This window comes from Ovis canadensis, chromosome 18 (genome assembly GCF_042477335.2).
Source record: "Ovis canadensis isolate MfBH-ARS-UI-01 breed Bighorn chromosome 18, ARS-UI_OviCan_v2, whole genome shotgun sequence".
Taxonomy (NCBI): domain Eukaryota; kingdom Metazoa; phylum Chordata; class Mammalia; order Artiodactyla; family Bovidae; genus Ovis; species Ovis canadensis.
The window spans coordinates 77,832,501-77,856,216 of record NC_091262.1 but is presented as its reverse complement, the minus strand read 5'-3'; the positions used below and the strand labels follow the sequence as shown (position 1 = coordinate 77,856,216).

Genomic DNA, 23,716 nt, shown 5'->3' with positions numbered 1-23,716 from the left:
TCCTTTGGCCCTATTGTAGAAAAATATTCCATTCATAAGAGATGGAATACAGAAGCGAGGAAATCCAGACCAGCTTCTCTGGAAGCATGTGGGCGGTTTCTCTGGGTGGCAGGGGTGCCCATGGGGCATGGCCCTCTGAAGAGGAACGTGGAGACCAGATAACCCAGGGCTGTAATCTGGTCACAGCCAACTTGCCTGGCAACCCTGGTGCTGCCTCTCGTCTGCTCACCTGTCATGGAGACCACAGTGGGTTCATGCAGAAGAAATCCTGTAAGCGCCATGGCAGCTCCGCAAAGGGCAGGTGGAGTGTTTGCCTCTCACCGGGGTGGGCAGGCAGTGAGGCGCCCGCAAGACACTGGGGATCTCCAAGTGGTCAGACAAGACACGGCCCCTGCCCCCCACGCCTCCTTGGGCCAAGAAACATAAACCAAATGTGCATGTGTGTACACACACACACACGCACGCACGCACGCACGCGCACACACACACACACACACACGGTGGGAGAAGGGCACAGGGCTGGGTGTCCTGGCTTCACCCTTCTTTTAAAGCCGGTTATCTGACTGCTGCCAGGCAAGCCCCCCTGAGAGTGGTGACAGCATCCACCTCTCAGAGTGCTGTGCACCTCAAGGCAGACAGTAAAGACAATGTGTGTTGAATTTCTAGCCCTAACCTGTTCGTCTCTTTTTGGAGTCAATGAATATTTGTTGAGTGAACAAATGATTGACAAAGTATAGATTGACTATGACTAAATTTGATTCATGGCCAATTGCCCCTCTTCAGGGAATACAAATGGTAACCAATAAAGTTTTTAAACAGGCATATTTTTTGCAGTGTTTTGTAGATTTCAGTTTAATCTAAACTGGATGTAGGTTATAGATTTCAGTGTTTCAATTAAAAAAAATTCTTCCATTGTAAAGTAATTTTATAAATTTATGGAACAGTGTTGATGTTTCTCCACTCATCTAATTTTCATAATTAAATAAAATTTTTTATTTTAAGGTAATACATATTTGCCATAGAAATTAAATACATATATATAAGCAAAAAGCAAGCAGTTTAAATTTAATGTGTATTGATGTATTTATTTGATCATATTGAGTGAGTTCAGAGAACTTTATGATGAAAAATTTCCTTAAGAGTTGGATGTAATGTGTGTTTAAAAATAAAAGTCTTAAAAATTGATTTTTTTCCCTCAAGAGCCAAATATATGAACCAAGCGTGCTTTGATTCTGATTTATGGTCATCAAAACTAAATTCTAAATTCAATAGATATTTTGCAATTTGTCATTCTGTTAAACTGTGTTCTATCCACTTAGAAAAAGAAATATGAGCAGGAGGGTTGACGGACTTACTAGAAATCGCTGCCTAACACGCTGCTTCTAATTAGCCTGCTTTTGGAGCCAGCAGGGGAACCTCAGTGTTCTAAGTGTAAATTTTCCTTCTCCTCCTCCCTGTCCCCTGCCTTTTAGTATGTATGCCAAATACAACCTGTGACGTATTATAGTTGGAAAGTTCTAATTACGTGCTGCTATGGTTTTTAATCAGCAAACTAGGTATAATTTCTAAATTGTATTTGGTCATTCTTGGTACTATAGAACTGTTAATAAGTCGCTGAACTACCGTATATATTTTTCAAATTAACAACTGATAATATATTATAGCAGACTATAAATTTTTAAAAATACAGTTTTTAGGAGTCTTTTTTTTTGAACTGTGCTACTTTTAAATATATTTCAATGCCTCATGGAAGGTGATTATTAAATGTATTCAACTCAGTTTCCATATAAAAACTGGTTAAGGTTAGAGATGAGTATTTTTTAGAAAAGTAAAGATCTAGTTTTGAGAAGTGTTTATGTTCTAGAGACCATTTGTGTGTTTTAATCCTTTTATTTATTTTTTTAAATTTCCTTAGAGGATGTTGAATCTTTCTTCCAGATAAATGTGTGTGTGTGTGTTTTTTTAAAGAATTGTTTTAGGAAATACCTTTCCATGTAGTTCTGAAAGTGCTTATCTTTATTTTTGAAATGTTTACTGTCAAATGTTAAAAACAAAAACCAACTTTAACTCGAAGGTATTTTGTTTCATGTGCAGAGCTGTTTCAGAACCGTTTCACATACGAGATGCTTTTGAATTAGGAATTCACATAATAATGAATTCTGCTTATTTTGCTTCTCTGCGAAGGTTTGTTGTGTGAGCTTAAAATAAGACTGCAGCTGATTCGTGCAGCACATATTAACTGTTTATTTAGTTTTAAGTACATGACTATCTTTCATTTCTGATCAACCTGAGGAATTTGCATGCTACACAGCAGCCATCTTCTTTTATACTTTATTAAATATCTGTCAATTATAAATATCAAGGTTTTACATTAATGTCAAGATAGTACATCAAAAATTCATGGAATATGTGACTTTTTCCAAGGGTATTTAATACTTAATGCATTTGTGTCATTTTTCTTTCTAGAGATACTGACAGGTTTTATTAAGTGTTTGTTAGGGAGATTTCATTTTTATCAAGGGACTATAAAGAGAAGCTGCATGCTAAATCAATTTTTTTAAGCCAGAATATTGTTCATTTTTTTCATATTCAAACTCTTATAATCCATAGGTTTTTTATTTAAATTTCTTCTTGGTTTATTTTTGTTTTATGTGAGTGATAGTTCAAGACAGAACTTTAATAAGGATGAAATATGCTGACTGTAGTGGTTTTTAATTTCCTTAAGCATAGCTACCAGACCCATGCAATATGGTAAATTCTTCAAAATGTCATACTTACATATTTAGCAATATTACTTCTTTTTATTGAAGCCAAACAAACGATTTTAGATATTAATCTTTCCCAAACACAGTGATTATTTTGTACTAGGTACAGTATTATTGTGTCTCATCTGGAACGCCTCCTCCACTAGAAGAGGGACTGGGGAGGGCTTCCCTGGGCTGCTGGGCTTGACATAAGCAAACAAGAATCCTCTTTTAAAAGTGAGCTCTGTAGGGCTTCAGGTCTCACCATGAGCTTCAGCAACTGTTCATATCTCAACTTCGAATATTTATAATGCATAAGAAAGTGAAAATATCAATCACTTTAAAAGTCTGCAGAAAATCTATGGCTGGTTTCTAAACTGTGTTTATGGGGCCACTGTTGTCCAAGCCAGACAGCCCCTCACCATCCAGTGTGTAGGTAGGTACATCCTGGAAAGAGCTATCTCAACTTAAATCAATTAGCCACATTTTCTGCTTTCATTTAGATTTCTATTTTTAAGGTACATGTTAGGACTGTCTTCTACTGGAGATAAGCAAAACCGTTACCCGATTTTGCTCTATAAAGTGCGAAATGTTCGGGTATCCTCCCCATAGAGTATAAGTGTAGTAGGTTTCATCCAAGAACATTTTTAGGAACTTGCAAGTAACTTCAGATTAATATTGTAATTTTTGGAAGATGTATTTTTAAACCTTGACACTTAATGTGTTAAAAAAAAAATCTGTCCAGAGTTTAAACAGTGTCTGGAATAGACACATGTCTTATTCCTGTTTATTTTTTCAAGATGTGTGAAAATACTTAAATTTAAAGTTAAATGTTTTTCACCCATGCAAATCATTTCAATATTTGAATGTTTTAAGATTCTTGTAAAACTATTATATAATAATCTAAAGGGGCAGGTTAGATTTTTTATTTTTAACAAACCAAATTTCTCTTGAGTGAAGCTGAGCTAGTAACCACTCTGGATAAACCCAGTTTGGGTTTAGGATAAGTTGCTCTGAAGCCTCACACCCTGAGAAGTAACTGTTAATTCAAGAATCCTGCAGCTCTAATGTATTCCACTATGATGCCAGTAGGTGGCGCTGGTGTCACAGTAGTGAGAGCCCCATTGAAGTGGCAGTTACTTGCCTTTCTCTATAGCCTCAAATTCCGCTTCGGTCTGTTAAGTGAATGTGTTTGGCAGAATATAAATATTTTTTTAAACCAGAATTACGTACAGTGGGCACACCTTATTTTTTAAGCACATAAGAACAACTGTTTCTAAGAGATTCTGCAAATATTACATAACTCTACAGCAAAAATAATCTTCAAAATTAATCTGCAGAAAGCATTTGCACATTTTTTTTCCTTGAGTTTTCTTTATGACCATCAGGACAGTGAACATGAACTTGTATTTTTGGTAAGAAATGTATATAAATAGTAGGAAGGGAGACATTTTTGAGAGTTAATTTTCCATCTTTTTGGCCCTTAGGGAGGTGGCCCTTGTTTGAAGAGTTTTCGTAGAGTCCAAAGCTATTTAAAGATGTTTGAGTGTCTGGAGCATTCTTCCTCAAGTCATTGTGACATTCAGCGTTCTAATTTTGAAAACTCATCTTTCTCCAATAAGTCAAACTTTTTGAGGGAGAGGGGTGAAATTTTTAATACTTATGGTTTTAGCGTTGGAATTTACCAACTTTGAACGTGGTGCGTTACACAGTTTAAATGAACTTAAAATATTTTAAAATAACAAAAGCAGCAATGCTTTCCCACCTAGAGTTGGAGGAGAGATGGGCTGTGCCACATTTCTAGTGTGTCAGTCTATGAGAAACTTCATTTCATTATAAGTGAAAGGAAATTCTAGCAATAGAATTCTCTTTCTTTAAAATTTGGAAGCTTTTCTATGATACTTACCACAGTTTGGGGTGTAGGGAAGTTCCTGTCTGCTGAATTTGTACTTTTATGAGAAAAAAACACGAGCACCGTTGTGGTCAAGTTCCATATTTAAATGGAAAGCATCTTTAGGAGTCTTGGAGCACAGCCTTACATTTCATCTATTCAAAGAAGAGGTAATGAGAAGCTTCTCCTGTGCTTGAACCAGAGACAGGATTGCCTCATCTTCCTAGTTAGACAATGCAGCAAGAGAATGCCCCTGGGGAATAGGTTATTTTTATGTTAAATTGCATCTTCTTTAATTTCATTTTTATTATTATCACATTGTTATTATTACAACATCACAATATTGTGTGACTGTATTTCCTTTTGTTGACTTTTCTTCCAAAGGGTTAAAACTGGGTTGAGGGTTAGAGGGAAGAAGCAGGCACCTGGGAGCTAGCACCCAATTGGCAGCCTCTTGTAATACATAATTTGCCTAAAATTGCGCGCGGAGCACCAGCTTTTGTTTTCTAATTGATTTACGGTTTGAGCCACTTTTGCCTCATCCCCCACTGTCCTGCGTGCCGGTGCCAGCGAGTACATTACAGTGAGCGATGATAAATTGCCGTGCACTTGTGATGCTAGTGCGTCGAGTAAAAACTGCATGCTACGTGGGGCTTCATGCATTAACAGCGGTGCAGAGACAGTGCAGCCGATTGCACGGGTGCCTCAGAAATCACCATTTGCTCATTTGATCACTTACTGCAATCTGTCTATCAGCCTGTAATGGAAACCGAAGATTAAAATTATACCGTTACAGCTTTTAATTTCTTAATTGAGACAAAGTTTTTTAAGTGCTCGAAAGGTCTAAGGTGTGTGTGGGGAGAGTATTATGGAGCGAGAACCTGAGATGTTTAAAATTTTCTCCAATGTGTGAAATTTGGGATATTTTTATCAAATCATCTTTTGTCTAGAGGGAAAAAAAAGTAGTGAAGTTTAAATGTGCCAATCTCAATTTTATCTTCATTATATTTGTTTGTAACATTTAATTCATAATTTACAGAACTGTCCTTTTTCTTGATTTTCTGTATTTGAGCTGCATCTGCCATGTGTGTGATTCATTTGCACATAACAAGTTGATTTCCTTCTAAATGATTTGAAGTCAGAGATTAATGAGAGAAGTTTCAGTTTATTTGAGTACCTTTATTTGCTCCTTTTACTGAGGTAAGAAGAGCTTTGGACTCTTCGTAAGGGCTGTCCAGCACAGTATGGGACAGGATGTGGAGGCAGGTGGGACCTGACTTGGGCTCTGGGTTTCTATGTTGATCAGATACTCACCGTGTGGGTGTGCCTACCTTTTGTAAACTCAGTCCACCTTAAATTTTATTTGTGTGCCTTGTCTGTGGGCCCTGGTATCAGAATACAAGCAGCAGATTTATGGCGGCTGCTGGGCACAACAAATTAAGTTGACAGTGATGTATGAGCGCATAATAGCACGATGAGCCCTCAGTAGCGCGGCTGGACGCCTCCTGCTTCATTTGGCTCTTGTTAGGATCTGTTAGGCAGCTAAATAATGAAATTCTGCTGACTGATTTCTGTCTTCCCTTTTTCTCTTTTCACTTCTGCTTGCTAAAACTTCCTCATTCCCAGACCCATCCTCATGCCCACAAACTGCCCTTGAAGGACTCCTTCACTTACGAGGACTACAGGTTGGTGTGTGGGAGGGTGATGGGGCGGGGGTGGTGTATGTGGATGAGGCATGTGCTGGAGGGTGGTTCCTGAGTGAATTTGGGGTCTCAGATGTGCAAAGAGCTTTGATAAGAAGTGGTTTGCATGACCATTTAAAACCTTTTTAAAAAAGAAGTCTTTCCCAAGTTACCCCGGATAGCTGGGGTAAGTAGCCGCATTTTCATAGCCATGTGGAAATTTCCAATAACCTGTATTGGTGGGTATTAGTTGTTGTAGCCAAGCGCTGCCTGAGATTAACATTAGTGTGGGGAGGTCCTGGGGATCTTTTTTCTTTCTAAGTAGACTATTTTAGTGCTTTGAAGTAGGGGCTTTTTTTTTTTTTTTTTTAAACAAAAAGATTCAGTGTAGTGCACAGCATAGTAAAAAATAGCATTCCACATTTTGAAGCATTCTTAGAGGATTTCTGATCAGAAAGGAGTTACATTGCTTGCTTTTCACTGAGGCTCCAAATAGGAACAGAGTCAGTGTTTGTGTGAAGGAGGCCTGGGGTCCCCCTGGCCGCCCAGCTTGGGACCTGCAGGGGACTGACCAGCCCTGGTCTCAGCCAGCCCTCCTTCCAGGCCACTTTCTCCCCCAGAAACACCCCCCACCCTTAACCGCTGACTCCTTGATTGCCCTTGGCTTCCTTTCCTTCCATACCCGTACTCCACCCCCCAACTCTAAAAGTAAATTGTAAATGACGACGAAGGTGGCCACTTGTCACCTTTGCAACTTAGGAAAGGATTTTGAGAAGTCAGGTACCTGTGACTGCCCTGGGCTCTCTGATGTGCCAGCCCTAATCAGCCTCTTTTCTTCGGATTATTGCAGGTGGGCGGTCTCTTCTGTTATGACTCGACAAAACCAGATTCCCACGGAGGACGGCTCCCGGGTGACCCTCGCGCTTATCCCCCTGTGGGACATGTGCAACCACACCAGCGGCCTGGTGAGCACCCACTGCCCGGGTCGTGTGTGGTTGGAACGGGGCGGGCTGCCTCAGGTGACTCTCCCCACCGCCCCTCCTGGGTCGTATAGTCGTATAGTCGGGATGGGGCGGGCTGCCTCAGGTCACTCTCCTCGACCTCCCCTCCCAGACCTCCCCTCCCAGAGGAGCAAACGGAACCAAACCTGCCACCTGCCCTGCCCGCCTTGAGTAGAGGCTAGGGGTTTTCTCCCTGTGTTTATTACTTAATCCTGAAAACGGGAGTCTTATGTCAGTTTCAGAAGCCACAATGAACAGCATTTATGTGCTAAGCCTAGACATACATTTTCTTATCTAAGGACCACAGGCTAAACCAAAGTTTCTTTTTCCTGATTCTTTTCAAAATACTGATTTATTGAAAAAAAAAAAAAAAAAAGAAACCTATCTTCTTCCTGCTGTTTGCTTCTGTGTTGCTGGTTTTCTGTCCTTGCTGACTGATTTTCAGTTCTTTAAGCTTCTCTGATTCTCTTCTGTCCCCTGGCCCACTCCTTCAGCTGATGGGTGGACATGTCCTTGGCCCCCTCGATTAACCTGGTGTTAATTGTCCTGGTGCCCCTGGCGATGGGGCGGGGCAGGTGCACTTGGCCTCAGAGGACGCTAAGGAGACAGGGAGATGCCGCGATGATGGTTAGTCAGGACGCACAGAGGAGCCTGCCTCTGTGGCTCAGCGTGCTTTCAGCCGTGAGCCACAGAAGAGAGTGCTGCTCTGTGCAGAGATGGCGTCCGAGAGAGGTTTCCTGAAATCAGTGTCGGAAAGGTAGTCAACTTCAGGATGTTTTGAACTTGTATGTTATAATCATATACTGGTTTGATTAGTTTTTTGTTCATCTTTTCTCACTGTCAGCTTTCTTTGTTATTATTAGCAGTATTATAAATAGATTAGAAAAATGCTGCAAATGAGTATTTTACATGTAATTCCACAAAATGGCCAGAACACATGTAACGTTTGCCAAACACTTAAGATAGAACACCCTAGTGCTAATCTGGGAAGGTCTAGCAACCAGTACACTCTTAAACTGTAGAGAAGAAATAACGAGACTTTTAAAATTGTACTTTCGCCTTAATTTAGATATGCTTAATTAGCCGTTTTGAGGTGTTCTTAGCATATCTTATCATTTATTTTCACTAATAATAAAATTTTAGGTTTTGCTCTTTCGGAGCTGTTCGAACTGATTATCATATTGAAGTTTTAAGAATTTTCAAATAGCTTTTAATCTTTGGCTGTAGCATTTTTTTTTCTTCTTTTGGATTAAGGCGTTGGTTCCTAGACTTGATTGATTATTGGGGTTTATTCTTTTCTTTCTAAAATGTAAGAAGCACACATTTATTGTAAATAAAACCTGTGAAACAGAGCAGAAGCCTCTGCAAGGTGAGACTCAGGGTGCCCGCCGGTCTCAGGCCCCGTGGTCTGCTCCACTCAGTGGCTCCTGGGCAGCTGGCCGCTGGCTTCCTAAGAATCTCTCCATGCCTTCGCCTCTTCACATGCTCACACACAGACTGGTTTTATGTTGCTTTCATGTACACTACTCACATTTTCCCTCTAAAAGTTAAAAAAAAAGTTTATCTCGTAATAAAATTACTGAATTGATGATGACTGCTCATGCTGTCTTTTTCTACACTATTCGCCAAATCTTTAAGCCACCGCAGCCCGGGCAGGAACACTGCTGACCTTGAGAAGGCTCATGTGAGATGTTAGTACTTTTCCTTCCAGTGGTTACTTTCTCCACATACTTAATTCTTTCTGCTGCACCTTTGTTGAACTGTTTGCCATCGTAATTGTAAGACTTCATGGGAAATTCTGTCTGGGAGGATTTCAGAATCTATTTTAACACTGTGAAGTTGCATGTCATACATCTGAACAGTTAATCTCTTTTTTAAAGTGAGGTATTTTAAATTAAGGCTTAGCTTTTCAGACAGTAGATTTCTTCTCTATGTGTGTCTGTCCTGACAGCCGTTGTCTGTCTGATCTGATTGCCACTGAGGGAGGAGACAGAAATCAGTAACCGGGCAACGCCGTGCGCTTCTGACAGCGTGCCTGCACCTGGGTACGGGGGAGGGAATGGGAGAGTCAGGTTCTGTGACAGTGATTCCAAGCCAGCAGCAGCGAGGAAGGTTGTGAGGAAGGAAGGGGCTGGCTGGGTGGCTGCCCCGGGCTGGCCGGAGCCTGGCGCAGGGAACCACTCCCATCCACTGGGAGAAGCACACAGACAAGGCTCCAGGCGTTCCGTCGTGTTGAGCTGTATCTGAATTCTGCGTGCCTGGGTCAGAACTGGGGGGCGCCGGGCTGCCCGCCCTTCCCTGAGGTCGGTCCGTTTATACAGAGAAGGCCGCTTCCCATCCGTTCAGGGCCCCTGTACTGGTGCCCACAGGTGGAGCATGTTGGACGATCAGCCCTTGGGTTTGAGTCGTGCCTCTGACAGTCGGGATGAGAGGGCATTGGGAGGTTCAGGCAGAACTGAGGGAGGTTCTTCCCCAAGGCCTTTCGCTTGAGTGTTGAAAAGTCTGAAACATTTAGGTGCGCATCAGGCTTCAGTCTCAAGGTGGAAGCCCAGGTGTTTGCAGTGGCAGAAAAGTGCCTGCTTGGCCTGTGACCCTGGAACCCCCACATGCCGACTGCGGGGCCTCTGCACTGACTGCCCTGCTGCCCACTCAGGCCATGACTCCCTTTATCCAGGGTTAAGCTGGTCTGTGAGTGGAATGAGCTGGGACAGCTGGCTTCATGACGTGCCCATCGCTTTCCTGTTTCTCACTGGTCTTTGCAGATCACAAGTGTTCAGATTTCTCGGTGTGTGTCTACTCAGCCATTGGTTTTGGGGATGCTGGGTTTAGAGAGTAGTGGTGTCTGACCTGCCTTTCCCTAGACTCAGAAGTAATCTTTTGAGCTGTTGACACCTTTATTAGGAAATAGCATGTGAAGCTGTCTTGAATTCTGATTCCCTGGGATAGAATGGGGAGATCAGACTTGTTAATGAGCATTTAGAGACACTCTAGGGCTTCCCTGGTGGCTTAGAGGGTAAAGAGTCCACCTGCCAATGCAGCAGATGCAGGTACGATCCCTGGGTTGGGAAGGTCCCCTGCAGAAGGAAATGGCACCCCACTCCAGTATTATTGCCTGGGAAATCCCATGGACAGAGGAACCTGGCGGGCTACAGTCCATGGGGCCACACAGCACTGGACACAACTGAAGTGACTGAGTTTACACGCACAGACCCTTTAAGATATGGGGGGCTGCCCTGAGGGGCCGTGTTTTTCCCCCACTGGAGGTTGCTTTGTCAGGCAGATGTTGTGGAGGGCAGGGGCAGTGTCAGGTGTTAGGCACCATGAGCCAAGCTGTAGGCCCAGAGGTGAGAAGGGTTTGGCTGCAGGTCTGGCTGGCAGGGGCAGGTACACAGATAAATGCCCTGCTGTGGGGTGGGAGGGGTTTTGGGGGGCATGGAGGGAAGGTGGGATGAAGGGAGGCCTCCAGAGAGGCCAGGGCTCAGGCTGAACAGGGGCTGAAGGTAGCTGCAAGCACGAGGGAGTGGGGACAGTGGCCAGAGTGGCAGTTCCAGAGGCCGTAAGGAGGCACAAGGCTCCTTGAAAACTGGCCTTGCTCCAAGATTTGGATCTTTTTTTATGAAGGCAAAGAAGAGCACCACTGAAAGGTTGTAAACAAGACGTCAACAATGTATATATCCCCAGGGATGCAGGAGGGATGGTGCAGGAATTTGAGACCAGTTGGGAGGGTTTTGCACATGATAAGCCAGGCACGAACAAGCAGGGGGATGACTGGACAGATGGAATTCAAAGGGTGACCTGGAAGGTGAGGCCTTTGGGAATAAAGTGGGGGTGTAAGTGCCGGGCCTACAATGTTGCCTCCCCCACCCCCGCCCCCAGGACAGGAGTGATGAGAGATGTAGGTTTTCTGTGTAGTCAGTGACTGGGGGGTTTAGAAACTCACAGTATAGCTTTCAGCATGAAGAAAGTGGATAGGATGCACCTAACTTGTTCCGTTTTTCTTTTGCTTGTCTGAAAGTTTGAATTTGTCTAGTTTTACAGTAAAACATGTATATAATTTGGAAACAGGATTTTTCTTTCCCCTGATTCTTGATCCAACAGAAGACTCGCGTTGGGTTCTTAGTGGCCAGATAGGAGGAAGAGATGCCATTTGCAAGTCCATTCCAGGCTTCCCTGGCGGCTCAGACGGTAAAGCCTGTGCCTGCAATGCTGGAGACCCGGATTTGATCCCTGGGTCGGGAAGATGCCCTGGAAAAGGAAATGGCAACCCACTCCATATCCTTGCCTGGAAAATCCCATGGACGGAGGAGTGTGGTGGGCTACAGTCCGTGGGGTTGCAAAGAGTTGAACATGACTGAATGACTTCACTTTCACAATTCTAGGATCCTGCTTCATCCTTGGGGAGCATTTGTCCTGTGTTGTGGGGTTGGGGGTGGATGGGCTCAAAGGTGGTAACTATGTAATGAATAATTGTATTTGGTTGAGACCAGCAAGGGATAATGTGTACATTTTCCGAAGGGTATGTCCCTCATAGCAGGTTTGGAGTCTTCCAAGAGGATGTCTGGTGTGAACAGAATTAATGAAAATAACTCTGCTCAGTTTGATGAAGCAGGGCTGAATGCACCCTTTTAAGTGGCTTTGGGTGTTTCGTATCCTCTAATGGCTGGGAAAAAAAAAAGGCCCTTCTGAGCCAGAGCACTCACGCTATCCTATCCCGCTCCCTCCCATGTTCAGATCACCACCGGCTACAACCTGGAGGACGACCGCTGTGAGTGTGTGGCCCTGCAGGACTTCCGGGCCGGAGAGCAGGTGGGTTCCGCCCGAGACCCTCAGCTCACACTGTGTGAGATTTGTGTTTAAGGCTTGTTTAAGGAGTATGTTCTAGGTACGACCCAAAGCCAGGATAAACACATCATGCTCTGCATGGGACCTTTGGGCCCGCCAGGGAGAAAGATGTGCACAGCTGTGTGTAACACTGTCCACTGAAAATCAACTGTGTGTTACAACAGTAGGACAGATTTTTTCCATTATATAAACTGCGTTGTTTTCATATCTTTCTCTGTGGATTAGAACCTTCTTTATACGGAGGCTGTGTATTTAAGTGGCAAAACCATAAGGGAATCGGGACCCACAAGAGCTGTCTTCTTATACTTTCTCTTGAATCTGTTTTCAGTAATAATTGGGGTGAGGGTGGGCGGGGCTCAGCCTCTCAGTCCGCTTGCAGATACGCAGGTAAGAACACCTGTACTCTGTCAGCCATGAGCAGGAACTGACACAGGCCACTGACATTCTCGCGGAGACAGAGTGAAAAGTGTCAGTCTAACCAAGTGTCGGAGGAAAGTTCATCACCCCTCTGCTGCGCGCAGAATTGCCGCAGCCTCTAAAAACGGGTTTCCGCCAGACACTCTGGTGGTCAGAGGAGGGGAGAGCATGGTGAACTGTCGCGTGCAGTTGTAAAGGGGCAGTAGCGCTGTGCCTGGGCAGGGCGGGGTTATGAGAGAGGCCGGGACAGGGTCTGGCTCCTCTGTGTGCTGGGAGGCCTGGGGAGGGGCGCGCTCCTCACCCGGCAGGCCCGACCCGGCTGCACCGGGCCTTCAGAATAGGGTGTGGTTCCTTCAGGGCTGTCCGTCCTCTTAGTGTAAAGTCCCGGTAAATGTATGAGAACTGACCCTTTGCCCTGCTTTGTACTGAGAATGGATGTTAAGTTTCTTTTATATCCCTTTATTTTTTCTTTACTGCATCTCAGATTTACATTTTTTATGGCACTCGGTCAAATGCAGAGTTTGTGATCCACAGTGGTTTTTTCTTTGACAATAATTCACACGACAGAGTGAAAATAAAGCTTGGAGTGAGTAAAAGTGACCGGCTCTACGCCATGAAGGCTGAGGTCCTGGCTCGCGCTGGCATCCCAACGTACGTAGACACAGCCTGTCAGCTCTCTCCTGTGGTCCTTGAAATACTTCCAGTTGCAGAGTGTTTAATTGGCGAGTTAATGCAACTCCTCCGCTGTAGTTTGTCTTAATCCCTTTATCCCTATTATACTGCGAATGTAAACCGTTAGATATATGGTGATTTACCAGCGTTTTCAGATCAACATAGTCGTGTCGTTGAAAGCATCCACAGTCAGTTCCAGGGTATGTGGCCTGAAATCCTTCAGTTAAATCAGTGCCTCCATGTCATTAATGCCTTTCACCTTGAAAAGGTTAATGACCTGGATCAATTTGTTTCATTTAATTCTTTGCCACCATTAGTTTCTGTAATGAAGTCACAATCCTCATTTTGATTTTAAGAATTTCTGGTTAAATTTTTTAAGATTTTCTTGCATTTGAGGTGCAAAATGATAAAGACAAGAATTATGATTTATTGGTTCTCCAGGGAATGGAGGAACCATTCTTAATGAAAATGGATTATCTAGACCTTTTTTTTTATTGAACTTGTCAATATTTGATTAATGACTAATATGTGACCTCAGCGTAAATTATCGTTAACCTCTTGTTAGGAAGCGTGGGTGTGCTCGGTTCTGTAGTGTGTCGTGTGCCCCTGAGGTGAAGGCTCTTAGACCGGCGACCGCTGGCAGTGGCGGTCCCCGCTGTCCTCCCGGGCTGGCCCAGCCCTGCTGCATCTTGCCAGGACTGAACGCTGTGTATTTAGAGTTTGGGGAGAAGCAGGGGGGCCTCTGGCTGGCCTGGCGCTCCCTGAGGGTCACCACCCCGAGGGCAGGCTTAGAGATCTCCCTGCGGCGCGGGTGGGCAGGAGTGGGCTCCCAGGACTGATGCAGCCTCTTCTCTCGTCAGCTCCAGCGTCTTTGCCCTGCATTTCACCGAGCCACCCATCTCCGCCCAGCTGCTGGCTTTTCTCCGAGTTTTCTGCATGACCGAAGGTAAATCATCTCAGGGACAAAAAAATGTTTTACTTTTTTTTTTTTTTAATTCATGAAGTGTGAGGCAGAGGGATTCAGATTAAAGATAAAACTGCTTAAAATTAAAGCACTTTGGGGGAGGAGGTAAGACGGTAATATTGGAAAAAGAAGAAAATGATGTTTCATCCTGGAAGTTTTTTTATTAAATCCTCGATGTGTTGTCAATATTCACTTGTAATAAACAAATAATTCTCTACTGCATTAGGAAAAAAACGTATAACATCTTGCACTATCTAACCGTATCAGATTCTACATTTGTAGATGGAAGTTTTTGATGTGTTTATTTACCTGGGACGACAGAGCCTCAGTGTACTCAAGGGGTCTGATGTCTCTAATTCATCTGGACGAGTGAGGGGGCAGTTGTCACTGAAATTGTGGGGTTGGCTGGGGCCTGTGTGGGCCAGAGGCCTTCATCTGTTAACCAGCTCTGTGGTTTGGATCCAAAATTGCCAGCAGGCCTTTTAATGCCAGGCATCCAGTTGGAGTACATAACACTGCAAACAGAACCTGTTTAAATTGCAAAATATTCTTGTCAACAGCCTCTTACTTCAGGCACAAAAAGAGTTTCATATATATATAGTATTGAGCATCAATTGTATGTTTCTGTAAGTAAGCCATTCGGGGTTTCTAGTACTGAGATGTGACCTCTTGCAGTCATGTTTCATTCTTCATCGGAAAATACACTCCTCCAAATCCCCTGGTCCTGAGGTTCCATTGTTAATTGTGTGTGAGTTTGCTCTTGTTGTAAAGCACCTTGGATCCTGTGCACAACAGATTGGGTGGGAAGGAGTGAGCAAGCGAGCGAGTGCCCCCTGATTGAACAGACAAATGTGAGGCTGTCCGAGCGTTGGAGCGAGGGCAGCTGGGCCGGAGCAGAAATGCCAGCCCCTGGAGGGAGCCTGCTGGGCTCTGCCGCCCAGCTCCCTGTCTTCATGTCCGCAGCCAGAGAAGTGCTGCCTGGATCTGGCTGGTCATCAGGATGGAGGTGGGAGAATCTGAGTCCCGAAGCACAGAGAGGCCACTTGGACCCCAACTGCAGAGCCCAGAGACACATCCCTCATTCACAGCCACACTGCTCTGGACTCCCTGTCACTTGAGTGAGAGCTTATGCTTCTGTGTGTGGTGGTGAGCCATCACTCCAGTTTAGTGGACACAAGTTTACGGTTAACTGTGGGCTTTTCTTGCATATAAGGTAGGGTTACAGAGTTGAGTGTCACATGTCACAGTTCATGGCCTGAAGAAGCTTATAACTAAGAGCAGTGATGACGATGACGACCCCTGGAATCTGGGAGCCCCACTCTGTGCGAGGCTCTTGTAATAATTCTCTACTGCATTGGGAGAAAACTTACAGATAATCTTGGATTATCTAACCGTGTCAGAGTCTGCATTTGTAGAGGACTGTGGCACAGGCTGTTCATTCTCAGCCGCCTTGTGGGAGGGAAGCAGGGCTTCCCACTTGACTGACATAGAAACTCCTGTGCCATGAGGAGAGGAACGTGCCATTCAGCTTACAGGCAGTGACCCTGACTTGGGACCAGCTCAGCCAACTCAGAGTCTGTGCCGCGGGCCCCCTTGTGGCTCCTGCTGGTTTGCAGGAATTGCAGTCCATGGAAGAGATCCTAGCACTGCAGGGTCTTTGACACGGAGCCAGGCTGGGGGCCACCAAACCATGCTCTCATGGTGGCTGGGGTGGGGGGAAAAGGGGGCTGGTGAGGAGCCCTGTGAGTGCAAGGAATCCAGGAAGGGTCTGTGAGTCAGGGAAGAGGGGAAAGAAGCCTGCTCCCGGAGGCTGTGTTCATTTTCCAAGGGTCGCAGGCAGGTGGATGGCCTTTCCTAGGTTTCATCTCTGCAGGTGTATGAAGTCAGACTGATTTCACTGAAAAGCAGCAGAGAGAAAGCTCTGCTTCAGCTCTTTGGCTTCCCAACATTCATTAAAGGGTGAAACTCGGGTAGCTTGAGGAAGAATAAAAGATAGGAACCTTAGTATTGGGGACTTCCAAAAAGATACTTCTTCCACCCAAGAAGTTTATCTTCTTTATACAAAGAATAAAACTATAGGCTCAAAATGTTAAAATCCTCAATTTTTTCATGATCTTTTGCTAACAAATGCAACTTAATAAATTTCTGTTTTTGAATATTAGATTAACTTCTATTTTATAAAAAAAAAAAAGAAACCCTGCTTTTGAATCATTTTAGGTTCGTTGATTCTCTTTAGTTTCTCTGTAGTCATAGAGAGACAGTTTGTCATGTCAAGACAATTGATGCGTTCTTTGAATCATTCTCACTAATACTAATAAAAGTTTGGTTTGCTGGCAGCAGAAGTTCTTCCATTTGAATTGTAAATAGTGACAGCTGTGGGGCATTTTGCTCTGAAAGAGACACTGTCTCATAATTACATAAGAAGCACGGGTATGCTTCTTGAGCGTGAATAGGATCGGCACGTTTTGGTCTTTTGAAGATAATGTGCCAGGAGATAAAGTGCTCAGAGCAGTTGCTGAATTCTTTCCTCTTCTTACATGTATTTGAAGGTAATTGAGATGTGCACTTGTGTTTATTTGTAATTCCTATTTAAATGCCTGACAAGTGAGGGGTATAGGCACATTTTTTTCATCAACTAAGATTTTTCTAGTCCATTTTCTTGTTTCACTTTGTGGTTTACTTGTTACAAGATGAGACAGATAGCTTTGTCAGGTCAGCTACTGGAAGTGGTAAATTCAGATTTCAATCTAGAAGGGTCACTGGGCTCTTGTGCTGTTGTCTTCCCTGATTGCATTGCTCACCTGGATGTCTCTTCTACCCAACTGGTGTGACTGGGCTCACGGTTTGCAGGAAGGGTGTTCTCAGAGTAAGGGGTGTGTCTCTCCAGATGGTCTTTAAGAAGCATCTTCTGAAACCATCTAAAGGCTCTCAGGACCCCTCTTAAAAACAATGAGACACGGAGTGCTGGCCAAGCAAGGCTTGATCTAGATGCCAATCAAGAAGACCTCCCGCTTTTTCCTTCCCTGAGACAGGTCAGGCTCTGACCCTGCTCTGACTGATCGGCAAGAAGGGAGCACTTCACCGTGGACGGGGATGCTGCGGGGAGGCTGTTTTGTGAGGTGGCCCCTGGTTAGTATGAAAGTAGTGCTGTTTCCCCTAACAGACGGCTGTTTGTGTTTCCTGTAGAGGAGCTGAAAGAACACTTGCTGGGAGACAGTGCCATTGACAGAATCTTCACCTTGGGGAACTCTGAGTACCCTGTCAGCTGGGACAACGAGGTCAGGCTGTGGGCGTTTCTTGAAGACCGAGCCTCGCTTCTTCTAAAAACATACAAGACAACCATCGAGGTGATTCGGTTGATCAAGCAAGGATTTGTGCTTTGTCATGTTTTAAAAGATGTTTCATGAGAGATTCTTTTTTATTTATTTAAAAATTAATTTATTTATTTTAATTACTTTACAATATTGTAGTGGTTTTGGCCACACATTGACATGAATCAGCCATGGGTGTACATGTGTCCCCCATCCTGAATATCCCTCCACCTCCCTCCCCATCCCATCGCTCAGGGTCATCCCAGTGCACCAGCCCTGAGCACCCTGTCTCATGCATTGAACCTGGACTGGCGATCTGTTTCACGTATGATAATATACACACTATTCTCTCAAATCATCCCACCCTCACCTTCTCCCAGAGTCTAAAAGTCTGTTCTTTACATCTGTGTCTCTTCTGCTGTCTTGTATATAGAGTCATTGTTACCATCTTTCTAAATTCCATATATATGTGTTAATATGGAGAAGGCAATGGCACCCCACTCCAGTACTCTTGCCTGGAAAATCCCATGGATGGAGGAGCCTGGTAGGCTGTAGTCCATGGGGTCGCTAAGAGTCAGACATGACTGAGCGACGTCCCTTTCACTTTTCACTTTCATTAATTGGAGAAGGAAATGGCAGCCCACTCCAGTGTTCTTGCCTGGAGAATCCCAGGGACAGGGGAGCCTGGTAGGCTGCCATCTGTGGGGTTGCACAGAGTCGAACACGACTGAAGTGACTTAGCAGTAGCAGCAGCGTTAATATACTGTATTGGTGTTTTTCTTTCTGACTTACTTCACTCGTATAATAGGCTCCAGTTTCATTCACCTCATTAGAGCTGATTCAAATGCTTTCTTCTTAATGGCTGAGTAATACTCCATTGTGTATAAGTACCACAGCTTTCTTATCCGTTCGTCTGCCAGTGGGCATCTAGGTTGCTTTCATGTCCTGGCTATTGTCAACAGTGCTGCGATGGACACTGGCATACACGTGTCTTTTTCAGTTCTGGTTTCCTCGGTGTGTATGCCCAGCAGTGGGATTGCTGGATTGTATGGCAGTTCTATTTCCAGTTTTTTAAGGAATCTCCACACTGTTCTCCATAGTAGCTGTACTAGCTTGCATTCTCACCAACAGTGTAAGAGGGTTCCCTTTTCTCTGCATCCTCTCCAGCATTCATTGTTTGTAGACTTTTTGATAGCGGCCATTCTCACCAGCGTGAGATGGTACCTCACTGTGGTTTTGATTTGCATTTCTCTGATAATGAGTGATGTTGAGCATCTTTTCTCATGAGAGATTCTTAAATGTAAATTACTGTTATTCTTTAGCAAAATCATTGAGTATTTGACATTTTTCATTCAACTTATTTGGAGAAGGAAATGGCAACCCACTCCAGGATTCTTGCCTGGGAAATCCCATGGGCAGAGGAGCCTGGTGGGCTACAGCCCGCGGGGTTGCAGAAGAGCTGGACACGACAGCGACTAAACAGCAACAACCAAATTTAACTGACTAATATTTTTTTATTTAACACATTTACCCTTACCAAGAGAGTCAAGAGGCATTATTGATTAGAAGATAAATCTTTAAATTAGTTAATGCTTTTTTATAATTTGTATTTCATATGATACAAGTAAATGTAAGTTTTTATTTGTGCTTTCAAAGTTTCCTCCTGGGTCCCTTGACTTCAAATACCCATCATTCATCCAGTGTTCAAGCACTGTGTGATTTAGGCTCCTCTTTTTGGTTTGACCATCATTTATTTAGATATAATTTGCATAGAGTAAAACTCATACTTCTAAAGTGTACGCTTGGGTGTAAGTATACAGTCATGCAGCCACCCCCACAATCAAGTTCTGGAACCTTCTCCCCTCCCCACCCCCAGTTTCCCTTGTGCCCTCGTCCCCGGCAATCACTGATCTGCCTTCTGTTGCTATAGTTAACCAGTTTAGCGACTTGAGATGGTTGAGTTTGCTGTTTCTTTTCCAGGAAGATAAGTCCTTCTTGAAAAACCACGACCTTTCCGCCCGTGCCACCATGGCCGTCAAGCTGCGCTTAGGTGAGAAGGAGATCCTGGAGAGAGCGGTCAAGAGCGCGGCCGCGAACCGGGAGTTCTACCGGCGGCAGATGGAGGAGCAGGCGCCGCTGCCCAAGTACGAGGAGGGCGGCGCGGGGCTGCTGGAGGGCGTGGCGGACTCGAGGCTGCCGCTGGTGCTGAGGAGCCTGGAGGGGGAGGCGGGCGCGCAGGAGGCCTTGACCCTCAGCGAGGCCGTCCGCAGGGCCCAGGCCGCCGAGCACGGGCTCGTCAACGGCGAAAGCGCTATCCCCAACGGGACCAGGTCAGAGAAGGAAACTTTAACTCAAGAGGAAAGTAAAAGAGCGACTGGAGACGCCAAAGAACCTTCTTCCGACAGCGCCGAGGACGTTGCACAGTAGCCCCGGCTTCGGCCGAGGTTTATGAACGGGCCCGTTTACATCGCTGTTTCCCTGTTCACGGTTTTCTTTCTGCTGAGAGAAAAATATGTTTTTGCTGCTTTATATAAAAATGATTTTTTTAAGTTATTTAAAAAATCTAGCTTCCCTTTCTGATTATGATTGCCATCTTGCTTCTAGGCCAAACCAACCAGTTGACCAAGCAGCACACAGAGGGGAGAGGCGCCTCGGAAGGCTCTGCAGGCCCTCTGCAGGCAGACACCTTTTCTGCCTGGGAAAGAATGCAGCTCCCCGTCCGCGGTGCTGCTGTGGGCCTTGCCTCTCCACAGCCAGGGGGCAGGCCCGCCCCGCCTCCTGCCTGACGAGGGCGCTCCGGGGGTGCCCAGCGGAGAACGGGCTCGAGGTTAGGAAACCTGGGAGTCTGGGCAAAAAAGATGAAATCCTTTCTTTTTTTTTTTTTTTTCCTAAAAAAAAAAAAAAAAGCCCCAGTACCAAAAGAAAAGGAAAGGTGGCAACCTTATTTTTAATAGTTTAAAATGTTGATGATAATCCTAATGATATAAACACGCGGACACACACACACACACCCCTAGTGATTTCTAAAGATTTGTTTACTTTGTGTTTTGTTTTACTGTGTTAAGAACGTGTCCTTTCTCCTGGAATCAAAGTAGGATATGCATATCCTGCTTCTAAACTTCCGCGTTGTCTCTGATTGTGAAGCGGTGCGCTCGCCCTCCACCCGGGTGAGGAGAGCACCACAGCCGAGTTCAGGCGAGGCCGCTCCTGGCTTCTATGGTTGTCACGACAAGCTAGAGATTTTCAAAGCTACACTTTTGAGTAAAAAGCCTTATTAAAAGGAAAACGTGATTAATATTTTTGTCTATTCCTTTTCTTTGGAGTGTGACAGGCCTCGAGTCGAAAGTGAAAGTGTCAGTTGCTCAGTCGTGTCCTGCTCTTTGTGACCCCAGGGACTGTAGCCTGCCAGGCTCGTCTGCCCGTGGGATTTCCCAGGCAAGAATACTGGAGTGGGTAGCCATTCCCTTCTCCAGGGGATCTTCTGGGCCCAGGGATCCAACCCAGGTCTCCTGCATTGCAGGCGGATTCTTTATCTTCTGAGTCACCAGGGTAGCTTTTATGTAAACGCTGCTGCTCTCCATGGGGCAGGTTGTGAACCTGACCTCTGCTGGGTGTGTTTGCTTCCCCTGGAGACTCAAGATAGGTGAGAAGCCTGTGTTCAGCACCCTCCCCTGCCCGCAGGGGGAGCTCAGGGAGGCCCGGCAGCACCAGGAACACTGGAAAGGGGTTCTTAGTGTTGGGGGAGGTAGAGGCTTGGGATGGTGACTGGGGGTGGAGTAGGGTCCATCCCCAGAAAGCCACCAGCCTTCAAGTTGCTAATTGCCAGTCATCCTCAACTTCGTGTTGATATTTTCATGTCTCCGAAGCCCTATTAAATACATCACTTATTTTTAAAAATGCCAAGTGAACTCTTTGCCCGACGGTCTCAGTAGCATCACTGCACACAGATGTCTCCAGGACGTTCTCAGGGTTTCTCCTTGGAGAAGACACAGCTCTGTCAACCGCTTGCCTCCTTCTCTACTGAGGACACCCTGCCTCCCCAAGCTTGGCGCATCAAGTGTACCCGCGCATTGGACACTCGTGGCAGGCTTCATCTTTCCATGAGGTCGGCACCCGTTAACGCCCTGCGTTGGTTCATGCGATCACAGTTTCAACTTCTTCCTAATAGGCTGCCTATGACACCAACTCTCCCATCAGCCCTTTACCGAACTCCTTTACCAAAGTGTCTGGGAGACCTACGTGGCTGACTTCCAAAAGGTAAAAGCGCAGTGATATTCAGGGAGTTTTCTGTCTGGAACAGAAGCCCCAGAGACAGGAATGCTCATGACTGATTGTAGACGAGTTTCTCATTGGATAACAGCTTTCAAGTCTAACGTGAAGTGTGTCCTTTCAAAGGTGCATGTCCGGTTCAGACAGACTGGCTTCATGAGATGGGATGGTTTCAAAATACTCCCTGGAGAAGATTCCAATTGAGGTGGAGCTGGACTGGGGTAGGGACACGCCCTGGTCCTCAGGCACCAATGGAGTGTGTGTGGGGGGATCCCATGCTCAGAGCTCAGCCCCTTAATTTACTTGGGAGATGAGAGAATAGCACTACATTATCAGCAGTCCCTGCTTAAAAATTAGGAGACTGCTCTGTCCACTAATTCCACCAGGGTCTGTTAAGGTTATTGGACCAGAAAGAGGTTAGGCTCCAGTGGAGGAGACTCTCTGACAAAAATGGTGATCATAGTACGCTTTCAATGTCAGAAGACGATGTGTTGGACAACGTGATTTCCTAGGTCAAGGAGAATCGCCCTGGCAGGGCCCCGGACGGGTCAGCAAGACCACTGCATGTCACCAGCCCCCTGTGCCCGAGAGGCAGGCAGCGCTACTGCACAGACACTTGGATTCACAGCTGAAGCATTTGAAAACTGAGGAAAGTGATTAAATTGGCACTGAAGAACCCTCACTGCCATCTGTCATGGAAATAGACCTTTCTCTCAAATCATTTTAAAGTTTACTTTCTTCTTAATGCTTTTGGATAAGAGGCTGCTCAGGCTAGTCATTGGAAAAACGCCAGCTTCTGCTTCTGTTTCGTTAGCTCTGTGTGTTATTTGTGTAAACAGTTAGCAATTAGATTTCACCAGCCCTAGAAAAATCACCCCGTTTTTCCACACAAGCTGGCAATCGATGGGTGATTTCCCCCAATAAGTTTCTAGAATAGGCTCACTAAAAGATGTGTTTAATTTTTCTGAGAGATGGGGTAAGACATTAAAAATATAATATTCCGAGGTTCCCAACATACAGGGTTGTGCTAAGCCAAACTTTCACTTAAAAATGAGGGAATTCGTTTTCTGTAAATCATCACTTGACTATATTTTTGGTGGTTAATGCATACATTTAAAAAAAAAAAACAACCCAGAGAAAGTACCTACAGCTTGGGTTCAGAACTAAAATAGCAGTGTCTGTAAAGAAAATCAGGAATCATGGTTACTAGGGGTTGGTTTAGGGGGTGAGTTTCAGAAAACCCAGATCGTAAAGCATTGGCTGTAACCATGGCTACAGTGAGAGGCTTTTTCTGTGATACATTGTGCCACGTTCCCATTATTATCGATCTGGCAAAATGAACATGTTTATTAACAGGCTATAGCCTGTCACCTGACCGAAGAACTGAGCTCACTTTTATTTAAATGTCAATTTCAGGTCAGTGTAGAGTAGAAACCAGTCACCTCATTAAGGGTCCCCCTACTGTTTCATTAAATCAGTGGCACCTTGTATAGTGTAAACTTAAGATTGTGTGTAAATGGAATTTGAGGAACTCAGATTACATTCAGATGCACTGTCGAATTTGTTACTTAATGAAGCTGCGGCGCTGGTCCTGGGTGTTTGAGGAGCCTCCCTGGGAGAAGGGATGGGACTCTGGGCACAACCCTGGCCAGTGGTCAGGGAGGCAGATCCCCACCGACCGGAAGGGGTGCCTGCTGAGGAGAGCGTGTTCTAAGTGCTGGGGGCACTTTGATTTTACTTATCACGGTACAGGCGGTCCGTGCTGCCTGAGTGCAGATTCTGGGGCCCACGGTCCCAGGCTGCTCTCCTGGGCCCTGCGGACAGTCCCTGCGCGTTTCTGTACTTGGCCTTTAGAGTATCTTGTGCTTCCTCCCTCCTGAGGGGACAGGGAAGACTGGGTGAGGTAATGGGTATAGAAGCTTC

At 45.1% G+C, this 23,716-nt stretch overlaps 1 protein-coding gene across 14 annotated transcripts in view; it reads left to right on the top strand.

The window, feature by feature from the left end:
- The window catches only part of SETD3 (SET domain containing 3, actin N3(tau)-histidine methyltransferase), a 77,238-nt gene extending 56,419 nt beyond the window's left edge, over nt 1-20,819 (top strand). For 11 of the 14 annotated variants that reach the window (XM_069559727.1, XM_069559722.1, XM_069559718.1 and 8 more), the window contains 7 exons: nt 6,262-6,320; nt 7,168-7,282; nt 12,050-12,124; nt 13,062-13,228; nt 14,110-14,195; nt 17,400-17,560; nt 19,505-20,819. In XM_069559727.1, coding sequence (XP_069415828.1) covers nt 6,262-6,320; nt 7,168-7,282; nt 12,050-12,124; nt 13,062-13,228; nt 14,110-14,195; nt 17,400-17,560; nt 19,505-19,951 — 1,110 coding nt within the window. In that variant the 3' untranslated portion in view covers nt 19,952-20,819. The remainder of the gene's footprint in view (nt 1-6,261; nt 6,321-7,167; nt 7,283-12,049; nt 12,125-13,061; nt 13,229-14,109; nt 14,196-17,399; nt 17,561-19,504) is intronic. The other 3 variants (XR_011250333.1, XR_011250331.1, XR_011250332.1) reach the window with 1 other exon arrangement.
- The last annotated feature ends 2,897 nt before the right edge of the window (nt 20,820-23,716 follow it).